Source organism: Arvicanthis niloticus, chromosome 6 (genome assembly GCF_011762505.2).
Source record: "Arvicanthis niloticus isolate mArvNil1 chromosome 6, mArvNil1.pat.X, whole genome shotgun sequence".
NCBI lineage: Eukaryota > Metazoa > Chordata > Mammalia > Rodentia > Muridae > Arvicanthis > Arvicanthis niloticus.
In genome coordinates this window covers 34,170,619-34,198,521 of record NC_047663.1, presented here as the reverse complement: position 1 = coordinate 34,198,521, position 27,903 = coordinate 34,170,619, and the positions used below count along the sequence as shown (strand labels likewise).

The following is a 27,903-nucleotide window of genomic DNA, read 5'->3' as shown; positions in this document are numbered from 1 at the left end:
CTCACAAGTGCATCAATCGACCTTTAATGTCCAAAAGAGGCGTGGATGCAGAGCATAGATGTGGCAGGGTCTCAGTCCCTGCACCAGAAATGAAAGATGAACAAAAACGAGACACTTCCAACTGGCCACAGTCTGGGAGGGCAGGGAGAAACACATATCTGGACATTCATAAGAAAAATAAAACCTAAAACCAAACATTCAATCTTGTACCCAATAAAGGTTTGAACAGGGAACTCGGTCACCACCAGTTCCCACCCTCCCCTGCCAGCACTGAAGAGAAACAAAAGCTCAACACACACAAAGGGCTTAGGAGGAAGGGGCATTCTCCTGCCTTCCCCCAACCCCCAAGAATGGGCTGGGGAAAAAAGTAGCTAGATTTCCCCAACCCTTACAGTGTTAACCCTACACGAGTTCTGAATGTGATTCATAAGAATCAGCAGCTCAATTGGCAATGACAACCCCCACCCACCCCAATCCTGTCACCCACAGATAAGGTTTCCCTTGTACCCTCTCTCTGGAATCTCCTCCCATTCACAGCCCTTCTCCACCTCCTGACTCCCAGAGGTCATTACTATACTTCAGACCTGTTCTGAGGAGCCCCTCCCCCAATTACTTCCATTCTCACTTCCCACTAGAGACCAACCACCAACTGGTCCCCCTCTGCACCCAGATCTAACTCCAGGACAGATGGCAGTATGACCATCCTATTCTGGGTGACCTTCCAAAAACTTTCCCAGGAAACAGACAGCCACAGGGCAAAGCAGAGTGTCCAAGCAAGGTGACCTGAGGGGAGGGGGGATAGTCTGACACCAACCTGTCCTCACCCTCACAACAGGTAACATGAAAGCCCACTTAGAACTAACTGCCCCCTACCTCCCACACACCCTAGAGATTCCACTTATCCTGCCCCTTCCCACCCTTCTACCCCAAACCCACCCCCACACGCACACAGACAAACACAAACATACACAAAGAAGAATCAAGGGGACATTGATTTGGTTTGATTGCTAAGACCTAACTAAGGAACTACAGTCACCAGAAATTCCCTTGCCAGCCAACAATAGGGGCTGCTCTAAGAGAACTGAGGAATGAGAAAAACCGAGGGCTAAGCAGGGAGCAGACAGAATGTAAAGGGAAAGTCAAGCTAATCCTACTCCCAGCATCCTCCCAACATGACCTCTGGCTGGAAGAATACGGGAAGGTGACCCACGAAGACACAAGCCCTTACTTGGAAATCCTGACAGACGGCAAGACAAGTCTGCTCCCCACTCCCACACCACAAACATCTTAGGGCCCCTTAGAGACTGCACCCCACCCACCCCTGCCCCAAGCCATAAAGTCACAGTTCTGTGGAATATTCTCCCTGGTACTAGAGCAATCCCCCCACCCACCTTCCTATCCCTCTCCTTGCCAAGCCTAACCCTGTCCTCACAGCCTCACCGGCCTCCTATAGTAGCGCCCACCATCCAAAAGGCAGCTGCAGCTTAACTTCTGCCTCAGACCTATTTCTATTCCTCGGCCCTCCCTAGTCTTTAGGGCTTCGCTGAGGGCCTTTTATTTTTATCTAGGGAGAGAAAGAGAAAAGGCGGGGTGGGAGAGATTTCCTAGTGCAATACAACCAAAAAAATAATGTTAACATCTTACAAAACATAAACATAAAGCAGCCTTCTTCCCCAGGCAACTAAACAGAAAGAAGTTTGGTTTTTGTTTACTGCGACACACACATGAAATCGAGTATACAGTCCATGCAGTAGCACAGCCATTGGAGAGGACTTCCTGATGCTGGCCCCAGTGCAAAACAGTCCCAGCAACGCCGCCTGCTCGCCATCGCTGCCGCCGCCACTGACACCTTCACCTCGGCCACCTAGCCTGACTTGAAGAGGAGGATTGCAACTTGACCCAAGTAAAAATAGATGAAGTGCTTTGTCTCGTGTGTGACATAGCTGCCAAAATTTCGGCCCACGATACAATGCCAGGTAGGGTTATATTTCTTGTCAAATTCCTAAAAAAAGAATAAAAGGGGGAAAGAAAGAAAAGTAGAGTTGCTGAAGTGTCAGAACAGGAGTCGTTCCCAGCAATCCCAGCACACACATTTAGTTGTTCCTACCTTCCATGTCCAGTAACCCACCCCAACCCTGCCACCCCCAGGCCAGGACCTCAGCAGCTCAGGTTCTAAGGCTGGCGGCGGCACTCCTACCCTCATCAATAATGGACCACCACAAGGCTCCATTGTTCACCTCTGCCAAGCCTCCAGCACTCTACACCCTGATCGTCTCTCCATTCTCTGGTTACTCCACACCCAAATCTACCCACCCTATAATTCTTCAAGGTAATAATCAGAAAAAACAGGATGTCATAAGCATAGTAAGTAGGGCCTGGCCACCACTGCCTTACACATTTCTAAACTGACGTTCCACACAGGAACAAATGGGGACTGACTATTGAAGCACCAATCCCCCTCACTCTACAAAACCAAGCATTCATGTGAGCCATCAGACAGTTTCCTAGCACACTGTGGCTCGGTCTACAGCTCTGTTCTAGATGTAGCCTTCAGACTGCCAGCCCACTAGGAGAAACTGGAGACCCCACTAGGCACATCTTACTGCTATGTAGACTGCCACAACACTCCTACACATCCTCTTAGAATGCATGCCAGTGCTTAAATGACCTGAACTGGGCCTCTGACTCTAGTTTAACATGGGTCTTGGGGGCTGGAGAGATGAGAGAGCTGAGAACTGGTAAGAACACTGGCTTCTCTTGCAGAAAACCTGGGTTCAATTCCTACCACCCACACAGTGGCTCACAACCACCCTGTAATTTTTTTAATGAAAAAAACAAAACAAAAAAGAAAAAAAAATATATATATATATACACACATACATACATACATGCGCGCCATTGCTCTCTTCAGACACACCAGAAGAGGGTAACAGACCCTATTGCAGATGGTTATGAGCCACCATGTGGTTGCTGGGAGTTGAACTCAGGACTTCTGGAAGAGCCATGGCTCCAGCCCCACCCTGTAACTCCTATTCCAAACTTCCACACATTCCTATTCAGACTTCCACAGGGACCAAACACTCACATGACAAACAGACATACATGAAGGCAAAACAGTCATACAAGAAAAATAAAGATATGAAGTAGTCAGAAAAACAGACAAACCACAAGGTCTGAACTGGAACTCGGGGCCCAGGCTCAGCTGCTCTCCAGTGTTAACCACTTCCACTCAGACATTCATTTAGGAGTTGTCTTTTAAACGTTTACATCTATTTGGGAGTGTCAAGTGTGCTATTGCACACATGTGGAGGTCAGAGGACCACCTGCAGGGGTCCACTCTCTCCTTCCACCACATGGGTTCCAGTTGTCAGGCTTGGCAGCAACTACCCTTTCCCACTGATGCATCTCACTGCCCCTATTTAGAAATTCCTCAATAACTCAACTCTAACATTGAACTATTTTTACAAAAATTACAGTCACCTCTGTACATCTTGTGAGTTCTACATCCATATATTCAACCAACCATAGATTTAAAATATTCAGGAAAAAATTATACCTGTATTGAACATGTACAGATATTCTTCTTTATCATTTCCTACAGAAATCAAGGGACTAAAATATCCAAGCTTATTCTTTTAAAATGTCAGGAGGGGGTTGTTGGACTCAGCAGTTAAGAGCACCTGTTGCTCTTCCAGGGACCTGGGTTTCATTCCCAGCACCCACATGGCAGCTCACAACCATCTGTAACTCCAGTCCCAGGGGTTCTGATGGCTTCTGGCCTTTATAGGTACAATATATGGAAATTACCATACACATAAGGTTATTTAAAAATAGAGAAACTATAAGTAGTAAATATTGCAAAATATGCCAAACCTAAGCCCTTTTTTAGGGAAAAGGAAATGTTCTGTATGATGAGGACGATAAAGGATACACCATGGTAAATACGAAAGTTCCCTGAAAATCTATTTGGGATCATATAGTACTCATTCAAATGCCCTTAATCTTAATTTTAAATACTGAATAGTTCTCAACTGGGCTAGTAATATTTGTTCTCAAGTTCCTCTGCATAGCCTCCCCTCCCCCAATGCCTTGTAGTGACATATCTATCTGTACAACTAACACAGCTCCAGCACAGCCTTATCAGGATCATTAAGGCGATTGCTTTGGCAGCTCAGAATCACCCTGTAATTCAGCTACTTTGCATGTTTGCAGTGTTTTTTCTGAAGGGGCTACACCTGCTTTCTCAGACACTGTCTGCTGACCCCACCCCAACCCCACTCCACCCCAGCACAGCCCCATGCGGCTCAGCTGTCAGTCCTCAGGCTCCTGGCTCACCTTCTTGATATAGGCAGCAATGTCCTTCTCTATGTTGTACTTCTCCATGGCCTGTGTGGCGCAGTCAACGGCATCCTGCTGCATGTCCTCAGACATGTCTGCGTTCTTGATCACTGCCTTCCGGTCAGACATCGTGACACTGCAGTAGGAGCACAAAAGTAAATCTGGCGATGCCTCAGTGTGAGCAAGACTGAGCTATGGGGTGGGAGCTGCAGGGTTAGAGGATGGCAGACACGGTGGGAGCATATGAACACACACAAGAGAAGCTTATGCTGGGTAAGGTGGCACTTGCCTTAAATCCCAGCACCTAGGAGGCAGAGGTAGTGGGATCCAAGTTCAAGGCCAGCCTGGTCTACATAGGGAGTTCCAGGTTTGCTAAGGCTATACAGTAAAACCCTTGTTTTTTTTTTTTTTTTTTGTTTTGTTTTTGTTTTTTTTTTTTTTTAAAAAAAAAAGCCACTTAAAAGCTTTTAGCAGAAATATGGTCCCTACCTCTTAGAAATACAGGTCAAGAAAGAAAGAAAAAAAATGTAGCTGTAAGATGCTGTGCCTTAAAAGCGCACATAAGGTTTTCTAACGCCTAACAGCCACCTACTTCACAGGCTCTGAGTGTCAGTCGGCACAACACAGCACCGAATCTACACAACATCGCAGCACCTAACTACAGCTTTCAGCAAGTTAATTCACCTGTGTTTTTATGTCACCATCTGGAAAATGGGGTAGAAGCATTATCCTAAGAATAAACCAGAAGCTCACACCTGAAGAGATTATTAAGCACATGACTTAATGACTATTATCTACTACTGGTCTTCGCAGCAGAAACCCTGCTAGAAATCAGTATCCCTGACTTCTGGTCCTGACTCTGAACCTTTGTGGTCTCCACAAGGCATCTGGCCTTCTGTATCCATTACTTCCATTTTAGCAATGAGGTCAGCTCTCAACTGGAGGTTGTTTAAGAATTAACTAAGGTTACACGAGAGCATCTGCAAATAAGGAGAGCCCATGCAAGGGAGCTGGCTGTCCATCTGCCAGACTTAGCCACCACCTGTTTTTATGAATCAAAGTTTTATAGGAATATGTTACAATAGCAGAGATCTAGAGATTTTCTGACCATAAATCCTAAAATACTCACTGTCCCCTCACAGAAAAAAGGCCAACTCCACTCTGATAAAAAAATAAAAGGGGGCTTCATACACAAGGTCTGCTGGCAAAGAGGTAATAATGGCCTCTTAAATGTTGGGGCTGATGTTACCTCAAGCCAGAGAAGCAGTCACGTGTCACCACACCTGTGTCACCACACCCAATCCTGCTCCCCTCACAACACTGCTCAGTCTTTAAAGTGAATACAATTTTTGAATTCTAGCTTTTAGTCACAACCCCAACAATGATCGTCATTTCTCTGAATTTTTGCTTCTCGTGTAAAAATCATTTTTATTCATTCAAAAAGCATTACTCAAGTGAACATTTGGAGAAATATTACCTGACAGGAGCGCTGAGAACTTTCCCTTAAATAACTATTAAAAACAGGCTCAGGTGTGGTGGTTTGCACCTGAAATTCTAACACTTGGGAGGTAGAGGCAGGAAGGAAGGTCAGACATTTAAAGCCAACCTCAGCTACAATGAGGCCCTGTTTCAAACAACCAACAGGAGGACACAGAAGAGGTGCCCAACTCTGACCTATGAGGACTAGAAAAACCTTAGTATTTTTATAGCCTTGTTTCAGAGCTATGCTTCCTGGACCGTGCGTGGCATTCACCGTAAGGCAAGCAAGCAGACTTCTGAGACTGAGCCACATAGACCCTTCTACCCTGGCAGCCTATAGTCATGTGAGCTATTTTACACCACCCAAAGAAACAAGCTACAGAGCCCTGCCCCTGCCCTTGACTGGTCTCATCACTCACAGCAGTACTGATACCCCTCGAGTCAACTCCAAAAGCAACACTGGTTGTAGCCCAGCCCAATGGAGGAAAAAAAAAAAAAAAAGGATGCTATCTTGAGTCTTCGTATGAGGTTACACGGGAGCCTGACTGCTCAGGGCGAGATTCCTGGTATCGTTCCAAGCCACTTCTTATCTACAGGCATACTACCCACCGAGATGAAAAGAACCCAGACTGTCAAATGCACACAACGTATGCGTGATGGCTACCAGGCAAGGCACCTTGGTCTGACACTGTCAAATGAAGCAAGGCTTCTCCCACTTAAGCGACACTGGATAGTGTTTAGCTCAGATGCCCCTACCCCAGAGAAAATATGGAGCCTCAAGGAGTCTGTGGTGACTGAAGAAAAAGGTCAAGTGATGCCTGTTCAAGGCTGACTAGCTCTGTGACCTTGGGCAAACAATCATGTTTTTAAAAGTAACAGCTGAAACGAGAGGAACGGAACAATCTCCAGGTTTGAGAAGAGGAAAAGAAAAAGGCTGATGTAGTGAGACCTTCTAGACGTGAAGAAAAAAAAAAAAAAAAACAATGTCACCTGGCGGCCTATTCCAGGTTCCCACTCAGAAGGGGGCAGTGTTTACAAATCCAGAGATTGGGGGTGGAGCCTGGCTACAGACAACGAAGTATGAAATTGGCACCATTTTGCCAAAAAGCTCACCTGCTTCGCTGCCTCCTTCCCAAAGTCCAAAGGATCAACTTTGTCACAGTAATTAAAAGCTATCTTACTCTCCAACAGAGAGAGCCTACGATTACATAATGCTGGTCTTGTGACTACAACGCCACGATTCTTCACCCCGGCCCCTCGGGCGTCGCAGAAAGATGAGGCCCGGCACCGGCAACCCCTATCCAAGGTACCAGTGAGAATAGGATAGGGAGCCAGACGCCCAGCTATCCTTTCCTTCCTGAGGGGGGGGGGGGGGAGCGCGGAGCTGGGCCTCCAGATAAAAGGATGGCCAAAGGGCCCCAAGCCAGCTTCCTGAGTCACGAGCCAGGAGCTCCTGTGAAAAACGCAAAAGGAGCACTCCAGGACAGTTCTCAAGCTCTGTCCCTTGTCTTGCGATTTAAAAAAAAAAAAGAAAAAGAAAAAAGAAAAGAAAAAAAATGAAAAAAAAAAGGGGGGGGGGCTAAGCCTCCAAATGACACCGACCGCCCTGCACCATTCTTTAACACGTACAAACGTTACTGCCTCGTTTCGGATTTTCAAGGGGGCCGTAAACTCCTCGTCCCAATACACTGCCCCCCCCCCAACCACCATCTTTTCCTCCAGAGGGCAGGGACCACGAAGGGCAACACCTGGGGAAATGAGAAAGCATCCCCCTCCCCGCCGCCCCGCAGGCCGCGGCCGGTCCTCCGCCCTCCCCCGCCAGGCCTGGAGAGGCGGAGGAGTGACCGGGCGACCTCGCTGCAGGAAGGACGCCCCGAAGGGTGGCGGTGGCGGCGGGAGGAGCCGCGTCGTGCCCGAACCCTCTCCACCCGCACTGGCTGCCTGCGCTCCTCGGACCCCAGAGGATCCCCCAGGGGCTGCGGGGTCTCCAGCCAGCGCACGAGGGTCTCAGAGCCTGGGCCGAGCAAGGCGAAGGCTGCCCCCGGGGCCCCCGCTCACCGTCACGCAGGCGAGTCCGCACAGGCCCCTGGGGAGCAGCGCTGGGCTGAAGCAAAGCGCGGGCAGGGGCGGTGTCCCCTGGGCTCGTCCTGCAGCAGCAGCCGCTGCCGCCGCGGTATCCCCCTGCTCCCGTAGCCCCGGGCCGAGCGCTCGCGCTGCTGTTCGCCCTCCGAGCTTCCTCGGACGCCCGCGCTCCGCCTCGCGCCACTGGGCCGACCGCCTGTCCCGGCTGATACCTCGCCGTCCGCTCTGCTCCGCCGCTGAGCGCGGCCGACGCGCGGCCCTGAAATAGAGCCCCGCCCCCGCCCCCCTGGCGCGCGCGCCGCCGTCCGCGCTCCCCATTGGCTGCGGCCGCCCGGCCCCGCACTGCGGGCTTCTCCCCGCGCCGCTCTCGCTCCACATCTTGTTTCGTCCCACAATGCCTCGGGGCGGAGGAGGGGGTGGGGAAGGGGAGTTGGAGAAGGTTGGGGGAGGGAGCTGTGGCCTTAGGAGGAGAATGGAGAATGCAGACCCCCTCTGTCCAGCCATGGAGAGGCCTGACTCAGGAGAAATAGAGGAGGCCCAGAAAGGAAAAGGGAGAGAGGCGTGGAGATTCCAGTTCCAAGAAAGGAAGAATGGAGGGATGGAGATTTCAGACTCAGGAGAGAAGGGCTCCAGGTCCCAACTTTGGAAAGAGGCAGGACAGGGGATTAAAAATCGCCAGGGACGGAGGAAAATTCAGGACTTCATTATTCTAGGCTGGCAACACTTGAGAGGAACAACCAAGCTCCATGATGAAATAAAAGCGTGAACAGTCCTCAAGGGCCCCCCTGCCTTCACATTCTCTTTTGCTTCTAACTCAGCCTTTGTTCATGATTCTTAAGACCTTTCTGCCTAATCATAGCTGGAACTGTAACTACACGATCATCAAAAATATCGGAGGTTCAGCCTCTACAGTTTATGGCCTTTGAGGATAGAGATGAGAACCGGTTCCTTGTTCATCGTTCCAGGGGAATGAGAAGGAATCCTGTGAGTTGTGGGTTATCTTTAAAAAGTACTTCATCCATAGCCCTCAAATAGACACAGAACATGGTGGGTGGTGGTGGCACACTCCTTTAAGCTCAGCACTTGGAAGGCAGAGGCAAGCAGATCTCTGAGACACCAGTCTAGTCTACAGAGCTAGTTTCAGAACACCCAAGGCTACACAGAGAAACCCTGTCCCAAAAAGTGTAGACAACACAGATTCAGACTCCTTGCCAGGTCAGCTCCCTTGGTCTACACTTGGATGGGAGGCTTTAAAGTTCAGAAAGCAGACACTGGTTGTGTGTGTGTGTGTGTGTGTGTGTGTGTGTGTGTGTGTGTGTGGTGTTTTCAAAAGTGCTGTTCATAGTACTCTGATACAGAAAAGACACCGGGATTTTTCTTCCTAAACTCTCATGCACAAAGGGTATATCTAAAGTCTTCAGTGGGAAGTCAAACATTCTGGCCTCGAAATTGCCTAGCATAGCTCCTGGGCCCATCTTTTTCTCTTCCCTCACCTAAACCATGAGAAGTCAAACTAGTGCTCTGGCCTTAGCCTGCCCTGCTTGGGAGTATCATGTTTTAGTGTTCATTATGTGTCCAGGACAACTTGGAAAACTGTCCCCTCAGGCTTCTCCATTCCACAGCTCTATCTCTTCCAGTAAGGGACTCAACCAGGCTAGGCCTGGGGTCTCCCTTCATTCAGGGGGTATTCTGATGTCAGCCTGTGTTAATGAATAAAGGGTGGGGCACATGTAGGGAGGGGCTAGAGGATGGATCATCCGCCCAGGGCTCTGGAGAAGCAGCTCTTTGGAAGTTAGGAGAGAACTAATACCCTCTTTTCCCAACCTTCAGTAGTTTGGAAGATCTGAAGGTCACAACTACGAAGTAAGGTTGCATACAAGCTGTCCATTGCCCAAGGACAGCCAGTGGAGGGGGCAAGTGGAGGCATGCATTCCACTTGCTTCCTGATGGGTCCTGATACAGGCCAACACTCAAATGATCTTTTTATTTCAACGGTGCACAAAAGTGACTGTGAACTTTCATGACCCTACTGTGTTCTCCCTACTCCTCATGCCCAGAGTGGAGGAGAGAGAGATTATTCCCAATGTGGATTATAATGGGATAGAAGTAGGAAATAAAACTCTCAGATAACAAAAGGTAGACTAAGACTTATGGCTCTTCAGAAATTTGGGTATTGGAGTGGTGTTGATGTGTGTGTGTGTGTGTGTGTGTGTGTGTGTGTGTGTGTGTGTGAGAGAGAGAGAGAGAGAGAGAGAGAGAGAGAGAGAGAGAGAGGAGAGAGACAGTATGTTTGAGACTAAGGATGTAACTCAGTGGAGAGTACATGCTTGCCCAGCATGCTCAAGGCCCTGAGTTTGATCCCCAAATAGTCTGGTTTACAGATAATAATTAACCTTTATGAAGCCCTTACTCGGTACCAGTTACTGTTTCAAATGTAATACATTCTATTCTACCACACTGAACTGTTTTGAAGTGAATGTATTGCTGTCCCCCTTTGGATGAGTAGTTATTACTGTAGTTCAGTGGCTTGCCTAAACTCACCCAGCTTGTCAAGCCCAGCTTGTTCCAAGTGCTTACCACCATAACCATTAGACTACAGTGCCACCTAACAGTGACATAACAGAATAGAGGGACTTGGCTCTCTGCCTAAATCATACCAGCAGTTCCTAAACTTACCTAACCGTAAAGTCCTTTTTAAAATATATTTTTCCTACATTGTCTATTATTTGATGTATGTGAGTGTTTGCCTTGGTCCCTATGGAGGTCGGATTCTGGGGAGTGGAGTTACATATGGTTGTAAGACACCATGTGGGTGCCTGGAATTGAACAATCAAGTTACTCTAAAAGAGCAGCCAGTGCTCTTAGCTCTCCAGCCCCCTCCTGGTTTTTTGTTTGTTTGTTTTGGGGTTTTGTTTTTGGTGTTTTTTTTTTTTTTTTTTTTTTTTGTTTTTCGAGACAGGGTTTCTCTGTGTAGCCCTGGCTGTCCTAGAACTCACTCTGTAGACCAGGCTGGCCTCAAACTCAGAAATCCCCCTGCCTCTGCCTCCCAAGTGCTGGGATTAAAGGTGTGAGCCACCACTGCCCTGCTTTGTTTTTGTTTTTTAAAGATAGGGTCTCACTATGTAACTCTGGCCGTCCTGGAACTCACTATGTAGACCAGGCTGGCCTTAAACTCACAATGATCTCTCTGCACCTGCCTTCCAAGTGCTAGGTTTAAAGGTATTCGACACTACACCCAGCTCCAAAGTCCTTTTTAAATCCAAACATTAATATCTCCAGGAGCAGAGTTTCGGAAACTTGTCCTATACTAATTGATGCTATGTATGCAAAATACTCACTACCTAAGACAACTACTATGAAGCACTGTGACTATGATACTGAATGGCTGTGCCTAACTTGGTGGCTGTCTACTTGACAGAGCCGTTTGAAATTGCCTAGTTTCCTTAGCTATCAGTCATGACTTCTGATTTAAAATGGAAGGGGTTGATTTTGTCTTGTTCGTGGGCTTCTTACCCTCTGTCTGTTTTAATTTCGGGGCTCCTGAGATTGCCCTCAGCTTACAAGTTTCAACCATATCTATTGCTTTTAACTATGGCCTGGACCCTAGGCACACTTCCCATCCCCAGATTTCTCCACACAGACCCTTCAGACACACACACACATACACACCCTAATGGTTAGCAGCATCATTCCAGGAATAGGTGCCTTTGATTCTAAATTCCTTCCACAACTCAAAAGTTGTGCGGTGTGCAGATCTGGCCAAAACATTCGGATCATAAACTCTCATTTTCCTCAATTATAAATTGGGAATAATATCTGCTTTATAGAGGTACAGAAAAAACACATGAAAACTCTTGGCCCAAGGGCCTGGTCCATCCCTATAGCTGATGAATAAACTCTAGCCATCATCAGCTTTCCCTTCCCTGGAGTTCTTATCTCTGCTCTAACCCCCATGCACATGCCAGAACCCAGGGATCCTCCCTGGACTTGTGTCTCCCTCTCACACCCACCACAGAGTCAGTCATCCCTGCTCTCTGCCTGTTTTTCCAATCATTGCAAATGCTTCGAAACCCAGCCTGTTACTCATCACCTCTTGGTTCCTGTGTCACCGTTGGCTCTTTCACTTCAGGCTTAGCGCTTCTCAACCTTCCTAATGCTGTGACTCTTTCAGACAGTTCATAAAGGTCTGCTACACCAGGAATCCATTAACAATGGAGACATTTCTCTCCTGTTCAGAATGAAGACTTTGCCCTTCTCCTCAGCATGCTCTCTGCTTCTACACACACACCTCTGTTTGCCAGGTCTTTCCACACTTCCCATCTTGTTCCTGCTGCTTCTCTAACACCTCAGCTGACTGCATCTCCCACGTGCAGATTCCACACCTATGTTCCAGTGGTTCTTTCCCCCTTGAGACTTGTAGCCTCCCTTCCTGGCTTACTCTAACATCTGAGATGCCTTCCCTGGCTCTCACAGGGGATTGTGTACCTGCTGCCTGCTTTGTAACTTCCAGGGCCTGGTCACTAACCGTTCTTTATTAAAACTTGTCAATATTAGATTTGTTTGTCATTTCTTTCTTTCTTTCTTTTTTTTTTTTTTTGTTTTTTTTTTGTTTGTTTGTTTGTTTTTTGTTTTTTGTTTTTTGTTTTTCGAGACAGGGTTTCTCTGTGTAGTCCTGGCTGTCCTGGAACTCATTTTGTAGACCAGGCTGGCCTCGAACTCAGAAATCTGCCTGCCTCTGCCTCCCAAGTGCTGGGATTAAAGGCATGCACCACCACCGCCTTGCTTGTCTGTCATTTCTTGTTGATAGAGACCACATGTAATTTTTATGTACACTGAAGGACCTAACGCAGTTCTTGAAACCAGGGGAAATTTTCCTATGCATTAGGTAACCTGGGCAAGCCCATCAGTGGCAGAAAAGACACAATTGGATTGAACCCGCCTTCTCTTCCAGCAGGCCAGGCTCCTCTGTTTCTCTCTCCAGAACTAGCAATGCACACTGTTTACACTGGGCTCTCCCTGCCCAGACCAAATTGCCAGCTAAGATAAATCATTGTCAGTGCTGGGGAAGGTCCAGCCTTGGTTCCTAGATTGACTACCTCCTCACTTTCTGCTGAGTGTTCGGCTGGGATCCTTAGGTAAACGTCAGCTGACTGGGTTGCCTACAGGGAGGAGTCCACAGGCTATGGAGGCACCAGAAATCATTTTGACAAGTCTTTTATTGGGTGAGTTACTTCACTGTCTACAGGAAATTGAAGAAGTGGTAGCCTGAGCTACACAGAGAGTCCTGGGCTCAAATTGTGCTACAACGTTAAACCCTGTCTCAGAAAGGGAGACAGGGAAGGGAGGGGAGGGGAAAGGAGAGGAAGGTGGACTGAGAAAGAGAGAGAATATTAACCATGTATAAGGAAGACTCTGTCCTTATGGTCATAAACACATACACACTTTCCCGTCCTCAGTCTCAGAGTTTGATAAAAAATAATGAGATTAGCTCATAGGGAAACTCCAGGGCCTCACACATACCAAGCAAGCTCTGTGCCATTCCATAATATCCCCAGGCCTGCCTCCTTCCTTTTTTTTTTTTTTGAAATATTTTGAATTTGTTTTTCCTGATCTGGGCAAGCCTTGCCCGTACTAAGGAAGAAATCTACCACTCAGCCCACGCTTCCTGTCTTCTTTTGAGAGCAATTTTGAAAAACATAAAACCAAATAAACCAACCAACCAGAACACAAGCATTTTAACTCACCAGGCATATGAAAACACAAGCCAGCAAAGAACTTTATGGGGAATCTTCACTAGGAAAATGGAGGCCAAATTTACATTTCAACACAAGATAGTCCTACTTTTCCCACATCAGATCAGTTAGGTGTGAGCAAACACTACCTTGTTCAGAAAGTAAGTAGGGTTTTGTGTGTGTGTGTGTGTGTGTGTGTGTGTGTGTGTCAATTTCATACAAACTAGAATTACCTGGAAAGAGAGAACCTCAATTAAGGAATTGCTTCCATCAGATTGGCCTGTGGGCATATTGGTGGGTCATTTCTTTTTCCTTTGTTGATTTTTCAAGGCAGGATTTTTCTGTGTAGCTCTGGCTGTCCTGGAACTCACTCTGTAGACCAGGCTGGCCTCGAACTCAGAAATCCTCCTACCTCTACCTTCCTAGTGCTGGGATCAAAGGCGTGCGCTACCACTGCCCAGCTTCATTTTCCTGATGAATGATTGATGTGGGAAGGCCTAGGCCACGGTGGGCAGGGCCACCCCTGGGCAGGTGGCCCTGAATGGATAGGAAAAGCCAGTTGAGCAAGCCATGGGGAGCAAAGAAGAAAGCAGCATTCCTCTTTGGACTGTTCCTGCCTTGAGTTCTTCCCCTGGTTTCTTAGTGAGGAACGGGTACCTAGAAGTAACATGAAATAAATAAGCCTTTCCTCCCAAGGTTGCTTTGGGTGATGGTGTTTTTCACAACCATAGAAACCTAGTACACAAACAAGGAGTCATTCTTGCCTTTTGCCATATGGCACCTCGATAAACTCAGGTGCACAACAAGCTGGAGTTACAGGTGGCTGTGAGCTGCTTGATCTGGGTGCTGGGAATTGAACTTGAGTCCTCTGGAGGAACAGTACATGCTGTTCAGCACCAAGCTCTCTCTCCAGCCTCTGTATATTCTTTATATATTCTAAATACTAGGCCCTTATAAGACCCATGGTTTACAAATATTTTCTCCTTTTCTGTGGGTTTTATTTTCAGTTTCTTGACTGTCCTTTGAAGTGCAAAAGTTTAAATTTTTGACCATATACTATTTGTATTTTATTTCTCTACTTGTGCTTTGATATTATATCCAGAAAGCATTACTTGATCTCAAATTGCAAAGACTTCCTCCTGTGTTCTCTTCTAAGCGTTTTAACACTTTTTAGGTCAATGATCTGAGTAATTTCTTTTTAAGATAGGGTATATAGTACTGGTTGACCTGAAACACAGAGATCTGCCTGCCTCTCTGCCTCCTGAATGCTGTGTTTAAAAGTGTGCACTGGGCTGGAGAGATGGCTCAGTGGTTAAGAACACTGACTGCTCTTCCAGAGGTCCTAAGTTCAATTCCCAGCAACCACATGGTGACTCACCAACCATCTGTAATGTGGATCCAATGCCCTCTTCTGGTGTGTCTAAAGACAGCAACAGTGTACTCACATACATGTAATAAATAAATAAATCTATTTTTTTTTTTTAAAAGTGTGCACCACCATACCTGGTATGAGCAAATGTTTGTATACATGTAAGGTAGGGGCCATATTGTTTTGGATGTGATACCAGTTATCCTGGGTCATTAGCTTACTTTAGTAACGTGACTAAAGCAAAACAAAACAAACAAAAAACAAAAATGTAACCACTCTAAAATTTTACTTCTGAGCCGGGCAGTGATGGCACACTTAATCCCAGCACTTGGGAGGCAGAGGCAGGTGGGTTTCTGAGTTTGAGGCCAAACTGATCTACAGAATGAGTTCCAGGACAGCCAGGGCTACACAGAGAAACCCTGTCTCGAAAAACAAAAACAAAACAAACAAAAAGTTACTTCTGGACTGTCAATTTAACTTCATAGATCTACATGTTGACCTTCTGCCATCCCTGAGCTGTTCCCATTACTGTACATGAAGTCCTCCAGCTTTGCTTTCTCAAGATTTGGTTAAGGGAAGAAGCCAAGCAGCCTTAGTTGTGCACACGTTGGCACTAGGGAGACTGAGACAGGAGAGTCATGAGTTCCAGGCCAGCTTTGGCTACATAGAGAGTTCTAGACCACCTTGGGCCTACATGGAAAGACACTATTTCAAATACACAGACACACACAGATACACCACTGATCCATTCTGGGTCTTGAGTTTCTAGTTTATCAATTTCTATTAGAAACACTAGTTAAAGTGCTCAGGGGATAGCTCAAAGGTTAAGAGCTTACTGCTTTTCCAGAGGGCCAATTCACAGCATCCACACCAGGCAGTTCACAACTGCCTAGAACTCCTCTCCCAAGGAATCAGTACCTTCTGGTCTCCAAGGGCACCTCATCCATATGGTGCACATAAACTCACATGGGTACACACACATACCCATAAATACAAACTTTTTAAAACTCTGGTGGACAGTTTAATAGGGGTTGTATTGCATCTAGGAAGCACTGCCAATTTGGCAAAATGAATTTTTCCAAATTCTCGAGGTGATCGGAGATGTACATCTACACGGCCAAGTTTAACACAGACCACAGGTGACTCGGAATTAGCAAAGGGCTCAGAAGGCACAGAGTCGGGGCAACCAGTTTGCCTAAAGAACCAGAGAGCAGAAGAGCTGACATTTGAGATAGTGGTTGGGATTAAAGGGGAAATGGACACTCTTCAGATAGAAGCCTGTGGACTCAATCAAGCAACGGAAGGAAGCCAGATACATCAGAAACAGTGTGCTGAAGAAAGAAGCAGATGAGAAAGGCTAGAGCCAGACCTCGGCAGGGTCCAAAGGATGAGTTAGGATCTAATCCTAGTGAATGCCAGCAAGATGGTATGATGAACCTTCCTTAGGAGTTATCTAGTCCAGATCTTGAGAGCACATCTAAAGGACTGCATATGATAGGCTCGGTGCCTAACCAGTGGTGGAGACTAAGAGGCAGACACAGTGGAAAGAGGTTAGGCCGTTGTGGATGTCCTCTTGGAGGGAGTATTTGGAAAGAGCATTGTTACCTGGGTTGGCTCCCTGCCTCTGCCTCTTTCTTTCCTGACTGCGTGAGGTACCACCATGATGTACCTGCCATGATGCACTTCACTGGCACAGACCCAAAGCAGTAGGACCAAGTGACCATGGATGGAAGTCTCTGAAACCATGAGCCAAAACCCAAATTTTCCCCTACTACAGGCATTTTGTCACCATTTTAGAAAACTAACCCAGTAGGGTCTGAGACAACAGAAACCTAAATTTGTTTTCTGGGGCTCCGTGGTGCTATTAACCCCTATAGAAACTAGCAGAAGTGGCTGCCTTCTCGCTGCTGATCAGGGCCCCATCTAGGCTTCTCTAGGCTGTTACACGGGGCTTACCTGGCCTTCTCCTACCTCTCTAACTACTCCCTCCAGTCTCTTCGTCAGGCCCTCTTCCTCTGCCCATCCTTCAAATGTGGCGCTCCTTGGAATTCTGCTCTGGGTCCTGTTCTCTTCTTTAGTGACCTCATGTTGCCATGGCTTCATGGTCACTCATCAACTGGTAACTTCATGACTACTGATAGCTTTCCCACACTACCCTCCTCCGGATCTTTAGATTCATCAGCTTTAACTGATCATTGGATTGTTTTTTTTAATATTTGTCAGAATTATGTCCAGTTGTGAATAGAGGAAAATGTCATGTCAGACAGTTCAAATGAAAGGAAAAAGCCCGTGTCCTTGTTTAAAATATTTATATCTTTAAATTACATGTATATTGGTGTATGTGTTTTTGCACACGTGTGTGCATGCTGCACATATGAGTGCAGGGGCCAGAAGGGGGCTTTGGATCCCCTGGAGGTGGAACTACAGTTGTGAGTGGTCTCAAGTGAGTGCTGGGAACCAAACTTGAGTTCACAACACATGGTGCTCATCCTTGACCGCTGAGCTATCTTACCCTTAACATTTATTTCTGTCTTAGATTAAAGGAGGCCAGAGGTAGGTACTAAGTCTGGACCTGGCACACTGTCTCCAGTTCTCAGAATCTCAGGAGCCAGTTTTCTATCAGCTTCACACACCCCCTCAGCTTTACCTCAGGATCCAAGATGGCGACTCATACTCCAGAATGCCTTGTCTGTAAGGACAGCTTTACAGTCCTACCCCACACACTTATACTCCACTCACTATGACTTATTAAGAATACCAACACAGCTATAAAGGAGACAGATCAATATTTTGTTTATTCTGAGTGGACATGTGACCAGTCACACAGGTATTAAACAGTGTGATCATAAATACTCCATAAATACTATCTGACTAGGGGCTGGGGAGAGCACACAGTTGGTAATGTGCTTGCTGCACAAGCATGAGGGCCTGGGTTCTAGTTCCCGCAAGCATGTAAGAAGCAGGCACAGTGGAATGTAGTAGTAGTAATCTCAGTGCTGAGGGGGTGGAGATAGACAGGATCCCTGAAGCTTATGGGGCTAGCTCAACTAACCTAACTGCCAGGTCCCAGGTCTCTATGAGAGATCATATCCCAGCAAATAGGGTGAGTGGGTCCTGAGGAATGACACCCAAGGCTGACAACTGCCTACACACACACACACACACACACACACACACACACAGACACACACACACACTCATCCACATATGTACATATGCACATACAAGCACACACACATGCACACACATACACACATACATATGCACACATCCACACATTGCACATACAAGCACACACACACGTGCATCCACATCCACATGTGCACATACAACATACAAGCACACACATGCACACACTTGGGTTAGGGAAGAGTTAATGTGTCTACATTAGAGCCCATCATCCCACCCCTCCCATACCTACTCACACCAAACCAAACCTCTTTCTGACATCTCCATCTTGTGTGTGTGTGTGTGTGTGTGTGTGTGTGTGTGTGTGTGTGTGAGAGAGAGAGAGAGAGAGAGAGAGAGAGAGAGAGAGAGAGAGAGAGAGCTGGGATTAAATGCATGTGCCACCACCACCCAGCTCAAAAGCTACTTTTCTAAAACACAAAGCTGAACATGATATGCATGTCCTTTAAAACATTCCAGGTTTAGGGCTGGAGGAATGGCTCACTGGTTAAGAGCATTGGCTGATTCTAAAGAACCTGAGTAAGATTCCCAGCACCCACAAGAAGGTTCACAAACATCTGTAACCCCAATTCCTAGTGATTCACTGCCCTCTTCTGGCCTCCACAGGCACTGCACTTGTGGCACACAGGCACACACGCAGGCAAAATACCCACATGCATGAAGTAAGAATGAATAAACCAACAAAACAAGGCTGTCCAGGCTTGGTACACGTGTGCAATTCTGCACTAAGTCAAAGGCAGGAGAATGGTGAGGTCAAGGCCTGACTGGGCTACTCTGTAAGATTCTATCTCAACAAAACAGCAATAACAAAGAAACCCCTTGTAGTTTTCAGGTTAAAGCTTATTCTGCCCAGGCTTTCTCGAGCCCTCTATGAGACAATCTAGCCTTCTATGATGGTTTGAATAAAAAATATCTTCAACAGTTACAATCACTTGCTGCTCTTCCAGAGGGCACAAGGTTGATTCCTAGCACCTGTATCAGGTTGGCTCACAACCGTCTGTAACTCTAGTAAGAGCTGGATCAGAGACCTCTGACCTCTGCTGGAACCTGTACTCAGGAGCTCAATACCCACATGCAGACCACACACCAACCCAACACATAATAAAACAACCTAAAATAAATATTTTCAACAACAAAAACATCCCTCGTACATTTACATATCTAAGCACTTGGTTCTCAGTTGATGGCACTGTTTGCGGAGGTAATGGGGCCTTCAGGAGGTGCCTCACTGAAGGAAGTATGCCACTGGAGTCTTGAGAGTTTATAGCCTAGCCCCTCTTTCAGGTCACTCTCTTTGTTCCCTGTGGTGATAAAAATGTGATCTCTCGGCTTCCTTCTCCAGCCACCATGCCTGCCTAAACTACTGCTAAGTCTTTCCACCATGATGGACTCTTATCCTCTTGGACCAAAAGCCAAAATAAACTTTCACAAGTTAGTTTTGGTCATGGTATTTTATCACAGCAACGGAAAGTAATTACACACCTCACCCCTCACCTCGTATCTCCTGGTGTCCCTTACATGCTACACTCCAGCCCTGTGTGTGGTTCAAGTATTTCACTATCCATGCATCTCTGAACTCTGGGCCTTCACATACATATGTTGCTCCCTGTATCTTGAACATTTTCCCCTTGTCTCGGCCTGCTTCATGTTCTGTCCATTCGTCAGTCATGACTTCAGTATGTCTCTTCTCAAGGTGGACTGCGGGCATTGCTTCTAGGAGCTTCCATTATTTCTCTAGCCTAGAGTTGTGTGGCTTTGCCTAAGGAGATGTGCACAATTTTCTGTTCACCCCAGATAAGGAACTGGTGACAGACTAAAGAAATGATTGCCTTTGGTCCCATCACTCGGAAGACAGGAACAGGTGTGAGTTTGAAGCCACCCTGATCAACAGTGTAAGTTCCAGGACAGTCAGGTCTACACAGAAAAATCTCTGTCTTGAAAACTGTAAAAAAGAAAGGAAGGGAGGCTGGGAGGAAGGAAAGGAAGGAAGGAAAAGAAGGGAGGAAGAGAGAAAGAAATGATTCTACCCAAATCTGTCTTGGACCAATGAGTTTATTGGGGTTACTTACAGGAAGTGGGGTTATTTACTGGAGCAGATGACTCAAAGGCAAATACATCTCAAAAAGCTCACCCCAGCATAAATGAGGACATGTGCAATCTCTATCCTGGAGCTCTACACAATTTAGGGGCAGTTGGACACTCTGGAGACTATCCTCTCACCAGCTCGCCATTGCGTATATAACCCTGGGGGGAAGCCTTCTGAGTTCTACAACTTTCTGAGCCTTCTAGGTTCCCTTAGATTCCTAAACTTAGTGTATTCTGTCAGTGTCCAGAATCTTTCGAGCCTCCCTCCAGGAGGGAATGTTTCCATGAGGAGGAAACATCCCTACAGCTCCCATCTATATCCCTTTACCTCAGGAAGATGTCCCTCTTCTTGGGTGATCAGAACTCTGCCTGTGGTATCACCCAGCACCTATCAAAGGCTGACTCATAGCCAGCCTGCCAGGAGTTGTTACCAAAATAATGAACAAACCAATGAATGATATCTCAAAGTCAGATACATTTTCAGGTAGGCTTCTTGATGTCAGTGGATGGCCACCAAGTCTGGGAGGAAAGACAGAGGGAACCTGTGTTGGCCAGTTACCACTGGCTCTTCTCTGCCCAGGAGAACCAACAGTTCTATTCCCTCTAGCCTTCACCTGCACACTTTCAGAAAGGGAGGGCAACAAGGAAGATTCTAGAAAGAAGCTTCTTTATCCTTTACCAAGGATGCTAAGAGTGAGGAACAGTCTACTTTAGAACTGCTGTTTGCATGCTTTAAACTAGGAACATTAATGCATGTTTCTAATGTCATGTGAACTGTGATCTGGAGATCTTCCTTCTAAAGACCTAGAGACAGGAGGTCCAGACCCAAAACCAGAGAAAAGTAGAGACTTAAGAATGAAGAAGTAAGATGGTGAGTTGGTGACCTGGAGTAAAAACTTAGTGGTTAAGAGCACTAGCTGCTCTTCCAAGGAACCTGAGTTCAATTCCCAGCACCTACATGTCAGCACACACCAGTTCCAGAGGACCTGGCACCCTCACATAAGACATACAGGCAGGCAAAACACCAATGCACGTAAAAATAAACAAATCTTTAAAAAATGAAGGAAGAGTATGACCTGTGGCACTCCACACTGACTTAACCACATGACACAGCCTGTCTTACCTACTTACTGGTGTGTAAAAAATTAGCTTTCTAGTCAGGTGGTGGTGGTGCATGCCTTTAATCACAGCACTTGGGAGGCAGAGGCAGGCGGATTTCTGAGTTCAAGGCCAGCCTGGTCTACAGAGTGAATTCCAGGACAGCCATGGCTATACAGAGAAACCATGTCTCAGAAAAAAAAAGAAAAGAAAAGAAAAAAAGAAAGAAAGAGAGAGAGAAAAAGAAAGAAAGAAAGAAAGAAAGAAAGAAAGAAGAAAAAGTGAAAAAGAAAAGAAAAATTAGCTTTCTGTGACCTGACGGGATTGTGTTTGTTTGTTTTGCTTTTTGTTTTGCTTTTGTTTTGTTTGTATTTTGTTTTGTTCTGTTTTTCAAGACAGGGTTTCTCTATAAAGCCCTGGCTGTCCTGGAACTCACCTTGTTGACCAGGCTGGCCTTGAAGGGACTGTTTTAAGAATGGAAAGAGGCGATGGAGGTAGGGGGGTTTGTTAGGCATCCTCTCACTGTGGCAAATACCTGAGAGAAATACGTGAAACGTTTTAATTTGGCTCATGGTTTCAGAGGTTTGGGCCCAGGGTTTGGTTCCATTACTTTGGGCCTGGGGGCAAAGCAGAACAAATACCTTGGCAGCAGGCAGTTGTGGAGTGGGAAGTTGTTCACATTAAGCAACAATGGCAGAGTGGAGTGAAGGGAAAGGGCCAAGACTAAAGCACACACATCAGAGGTGCGGGACGCCTTCAGTAACTCACTTTCTTTATCCAGCCCCTTTGCCTCCACAGTTCCCACCACCTTCCAATATATTGGAAATTCAAACCCATCAATAGATTAAATCGTTCACTAGGCAAAAATCTTTACCATTTAATGGTCTCCAGAAATACCCTCATGGATGCACCAAAGACATGATTTGTTAATTTTTTTTATGTATCTCTTAATCTAATTGTGGTGAACCATCACATTGGATTTGAAAACGCAAGGATCACAGTAGACACGCCAGCAACTGCAAGCATTTTTAAATGGTTGTTTTGATCAGCAGCAGCTATACATACAGTTGTAGGAAGGGGGCTGGGAGGAATGGGTATGGGCTCACACACCCACATTCTGTCAACACAGATGGATTTGCACAGAAGCAAAACCAAAAACTGTCTTCCCAGGCCTGACCCTTCTCTTACAGGGCATGGTAGCAAATACTTTTAATCTGGGCACTCAGGAGGCAGAAGCAGATGGATCTCTGTGAGTTCCAGGCCAGCCAGGGAGACAGGAAACCTTGTCTCAATCTTCACCAGCAAAATGGACAATAAAAGATTCCTATGTGCCCAGATAGAAGCCAGGGTTTGGTGTAGATGGAACCAGAGCCCCAAACATGCTAAACATGCATTTTACCACTGACCCACATCTCCAGGTTCAAAGTGGGTGTAATGTACCTTGCAGGCCCTTGCTCCTGGTCCAGGCCCTGAATAACTCAAGCTTTATCAGCCTTGCCATCACAGTCCTGTCAAATCACACAAAGCAATCAGTAATGCTTGCCCTTCCCAGCCTGGAAGGTCGAAATCACATTCCCTGCAGCTGCCTGAAGCATCCAGCAGAAGAGACTCTACTAATCACACACAGCTTTGTGCCCCCTCTCTTCCCTCACCCATGAAGACTCCGTTCCCTTCATTTCCCAGGATACCTTTGAAAAGGCAATGGGAGGCCAGAATCCTTCAGAAAGAGTTCTAACTCCCTATTACACAATGGGGGATGGGGTGTGGAAGGGCTTTGGACGAGCCTTAGACCTTGCTATGATTCAGAGTCATTCAGTCATACTCATGTTCCTTCACTCAAAACACATTTAACGTAGCCGGGCAGTGGTGGCGCCTGACTTTAATCCCAGCACTTGGGAGGCAGAGGCAGAGGCGGGTAGATTGCTGAGTTCAAGGCCAGCCTGGTCAACAGAGTGAGTTCCAGGACAGCCAGGACTACACAGAGAAACCCTGTCTCGGAAAAAAAACAAAACAAAACAAAAACAACAACAACAACAAAAAACCCCCCACACATTTAATGAGCCCTACGGACAACAGGAAATGTTGTGTGATAGATAGGCAGAGTGCAGATCAAACCGGAGGCTGAGAAGGGAGATGTTGGCCAAGGCAGCTATTTCTTGAGAGGCAGTTTAGCATCATGGCTGAGAGTCTAGGCCCTGGAAACCAAATCCTGACTTTGTAACATATGAGGTATACTACCCTGAGAAGAAATACGGATACTTTTGAGGGTAGTGTGGGGTTAAAATGCAGAGTAGATTACCAGGCAGTGGTGGCGTACACTTTTAATCCCAGCATTCACCGGGCAGAGGCAGGCGGACATCTGTGCTTTCAAGCCCAGACTGGTCTATAGGGTGAGTTCCAGGACAGTCAGGGCTATACAGAGAAATCTTGTCTCATAAAACAACAACAACAATGCAGAGCAGATGCCCAAGAAACAGCTACTATAGTAGGAAGGCTGCAGAGACCGCGGTTTTACCTGTGCAGCAGGAAGCACAGGCACAGTACATAGTGACAAAGGAAGAAAATGTAGTGTCTGTATGCAATTCCTTTTGGCCACTGTGCAGTCTGTGAGGCAGCAGGAGGAGGCCAGGATACTGCAACACTGAAGGTTACAATAAATGTGAAGAAAGTTACAAGGGCACAGACAATCTCCACCAGACATGTGCACCTAGCCCCAGCCAACAGCTCCTAAATTTAGAGCCACAGTCAGTGAAGACACATGACAGGGTCTCCAAAGTTAGAGAGCCGGCTCCTGGGACTTGCTTCATTGTCAGCCTGTGTTCTAGACTCTGCTCATCTAAAAAGGCTCATTCCTGCTGTCTTGGCTTCCTGTCTACTGCTGTAATAAAAAGGAGCAAAATCAACGTGGGAGCAAAGGGCTTATTTGGTTTAATAACCATCATTGAGGAAAGTCAGGGCAGGAACTCAACCAGGGCAGGAACCAAAGCAGAGGAGTGATGCTCACAAGCCTGGTCCTCAGGGCTTACTCAGCCTGCAATTAATACAACCCAGGACCAACTGCACTACATGAGGGATAGCACCGCCCACAGTGGGCTGGACCCTTCCACATCAATCATAGATCAAGAACATGCCCTATAGACTTGCCTACAGGCCAATCTGATGATGGTACTTTTTCAGCGGAGGTTCCCTCTTCCCCGATGATTTTAGCTTGTATGAATTTGACAAACAACAAAACAGTAACAACCTAACCAGCACACCTGCCTGTCCCAGTAGTTTGAGCCCTGGGAACAAGAAGAACCATTTGCTTTCACAGAAACTGGGGAACACACATCTCCAAAAAGCCAGAATAGAGCTAGCTTAAAGACTAGCAGAGGGGGCCGGGCGGTGGTGGCGCACGCCTTTAATCCCAGCACTTGGGAGGCAGAGGCAGGCGGATTTCTGAGTTCGAGGCCAGCCTGGTCTACCGACCTGGAGGACAGCCAAAGGCTATACAGAGAAACCCTGTCTTGAAAAACAAAAAAAAAAAAAAAACAAAAACACAAACAAACAAAAAAAAAAAACAAAAAAAAAGACTAGCAGAGGGCCAGGCATGGTAGTACATGCCTTTAGTCTCAGGACTCAGGCGGCAGAGACAGCCAGATCTCTGTGAGTTCAGTTCAAGGCTAACCTGGACTACATGGTAAATTCCAGGGCAACCAGAACTATGTAGAAAGACCCTGTCTCCAAAAAAAAAAAAAAAAAAAAGTGTTTAATTCCAGCACTTGGGAAACAGAGGCAAATGGATTTGATCTCTGTGAATTTGAGGCCAGCCTGCTCTATAGAGCCAGGATAGCCAAGGCTACACTAAGAAACCCTGTCTTGAAAAGCCAAAGCTGGGGTGGAGAGTACAAGAGGCCTCTAGAAAAGAGGTAGAAGTGGCAGGCCAGGCTCATAATCGATGTCCCTAGCTCTTTTGGTCCCATTTGGAAGTGAGGTCCACTGACTTCACCAAACACAAATGAAGCTGAGAAGAAGGGAGAGCAAGGGCCAGGAGCCTCTCAGCCCTGAACTGAGGACGAGCTTGTATTAGGGATCTGAGGGGCATTTTAAGTAAGAAGAGGCACACTGGGGAGAGTTGTCACTTGGAATATGGGAGTCAGGAGGCCTCCATTGTTGTCCAGTCGCATGGCTTACTTTGTGTGGCTTCCCCTTGCCTCTGTTCGTTTCCAGCAAAAGAAAATGGTTTATTAATAAGATCTCAGAGGACCTTTAGAGCTCAGGATTGTGACATCTGGACTCAACCAATGCCTGGGCTCTTAGGATTTGAAGTGTTGGGATGGTTGTAATACCAGAAGGAACTCCAGAATAGCCAGGCCTGAGAAAGGGATATGATGGTTAACGTTGACTTAACAGAAGCCAGAGAGACATGCCTCTGAGCCCGCCTGCCTGTAGGGGATTGTCTTTTTTTTTTTTTTTTTTTTTAAGGTTTATTTTATGTGATTTATTGTTCTGCCTGCATGTATGTCTATGTGTACCTGTGTGTGCCCATGGAAGAGGGCATTAAATTGCCTGAGTTGTGTGGGTGGTTGTTACCTGGCATGTGGGTCCTGGGAAGTGAACTCAGATCCCTTGCGAGAACAATAACTGCCCCTAACTGTAAAGCTATCTTTCTATTCCTGTTGGGATCATCTTGACTGCATTAATGGATGCAGGGAAAACCTGTCCACTGTGGGTGGTACCATTCCCTAGCTGGAATTCTGGACCGCGTAAGTGATAAGGGGACTGAGCAACAACACCCACCTCTCTGCTTCCTGACTGTCGCTGCAATGTGAACACCCTGCTTCAAGGGCCTGCTACCTTGATTCCCCACCATGGTGGGTTGGACCCTTGAACTGTGAGCCAAAAATAAACCCCTTTCCCATTCAGTTTCTTTTGTCAGAGTCTTTTAGTTACAACAGCAAGTAAAGAAATTAATTCAGAGGGCTACTCACAGCTCATAACCCTCAGGTCATATGAGTGCTTCTGAAGGGATGGGAAAGGAATGTCAGGGATGGAGGCAGTTAAGGCAGATGGCTGCCCGAGCTCCTGATATCTCCAGAGCAAATGGAGTTGGCTTCTTTCTTCTCCCAACTCATGCTACCTCAGGAGCCTGTGGAAAAGCTGCATCATAATCGATCGCCTCATGAATAAGTGAACAGGCAATGTAACACATCTTGCCTCCAGCACAAAGCTTCCTTGGGAAAATGGAGCCTCGACCCACTTCTGCTGTCCATTCTGACTTTCTTTAGAAGACTCCAAAGGGAATGAACACTTAAGGTCATCTCAGGCATGCCCCTGTCTCTGTGTTGGCCTCTATATGCCTTCATCAAATGTTCAGAAGCTGAGAAATGTTCTTTCTCTTACCACCTCACCCTGGAAAGACCACTCTCTCTCCTGTCAATCTCCCACAGGCAGGCAGCCCCCAGCCCTTCATTGTGCTCTCCCCTTACGCTCTTCCTCCTGGTACCCTGGTATGTTTCACCATCTTTGTTCAGCTCTGGTCTTCTACTTCTCACCTCCCCAGATTTCATGCCTTTCTTTGGACAATGGCTTAGCTCCACATAGAATCAGCAGCTAGAGGAAGGCAGATGCCCCCCACCACACACACACAGAGAATTACCCCTCCCCAAAAAACCACTGCAGAATCCTTGCAGAAGGTTATAGATGAGAACCTCAAGGTCTGAAGAAGAAAAAATAAATTTCTGAGCATAAGATACCAAGACTCCAGCCATTTGCTTCATGGAAGAGCCATGTATGTAGCAGTGAGTTAGCTGGAAGACATTTCGTTTTGCGCATGACATCTACAGTTGTGGGAAGGGTAGAGGTCTTTGTGTTCCCAGGCAAGCACTGGAAGAATCTGGCATGGTAAGCACACAGGGTTGTTCTGTCAATGGAAGAAATGTAATACCTGTTCTCTGCCCAGAAAGCCAGGACAGATGTGCTTTCTAGCCCAGTGGCCTTTTTGCTGTGTGACCAGAGACGTTTTCTGGCACTGGATCCTCCAGGAGTCCCTTATCATAAGGGTGTTTTCCTCAGTCAATCTATAGAACCTATCTTTATGGACTAGATAAAGAGTTTCTATGGAATCACATCTGATCTGCATTTAGTTTTACTTTGTTCCTTAAGGAGACATATGTATGCTTTGTTCTGCAAGAGGGATTGAGTTGTTTTTCACCAACATGGTTTTCACCAAATTGTGCTGTGCTTAAATACACCTAAAGTAAACCACTCCGAGTCAGACTCCAGAAGTTTAAACCAACACCCACTACTGAGTCGTGCTGACTTTAACTGCCTTCTTGCCTCTCTCAGCCAGGTAAGGCCACAGAGACCCCTGAACACTACAAAAGCAAACCACCAACAAACACCCCAGATCACCCCAAAATGGTGGCCACTCCTGTGAGGAGATGGACAATAGCCTTCTGAGTGTGTCTTGAAACTTCTCAGAGCTCTCCTCTGCTTTGGTGCCTCAGTTTCCCCTCCACCTCTCTGGCCATGGGGAGAGGCACCCTCAGA

At 46.7% G+C, this 27,903-nt stretch overlaps 1 protein-coding gene across 1 annotated transcript; it reads right to left on the bottom strand.

Moving 5' to 3' along the window:
- Position 1: 1 nt before the first annotated feature.
- Positions 2 to 8,219, bottom strand: Dynll2 (dynein light chain LC8-type 2). The gene is made up of 3 exons (XM_034506733.2): positions 7,876 to 8,219; positions 4,336 to 4,474; positions 2 to 2,002 (listed from the first exon to the last, which is right to left on the bottom strand). Exons 2-3 carry the CDS (start codon positions 4,465 to 4,467, stop codon positions 1,865 to 1,867), a joined length of 270 nt encoding a protein of 89 aa, XP_034362624.1. The 5' UTR covers positions 4,468 to 4,474; positions 7,876 to 8,219; the 3' UTR covers positions 2 to 1,864.
- Between the last annotated feature and the right edge of the window lie 19,684 nt (positions 8,220 to 27,903).

Bases quoted from the DNA above. Each gene is read 5' to 3' on its own strand.
- Dynll2 (XM_034506733.2), bottom strand. From the start codon at position 4,467: ATGTCTGACCGGAAGGCAGTGATCAAGAACGCAGACATGTCTGAGGAC. The intron at 2,003-4,335 runs GTGAGCCAGGAG...TTCTTTTTTTAG, and splicing joins TTGCTGCCTATATCAAGAAG to GAATTTGACAAGAAATATAA.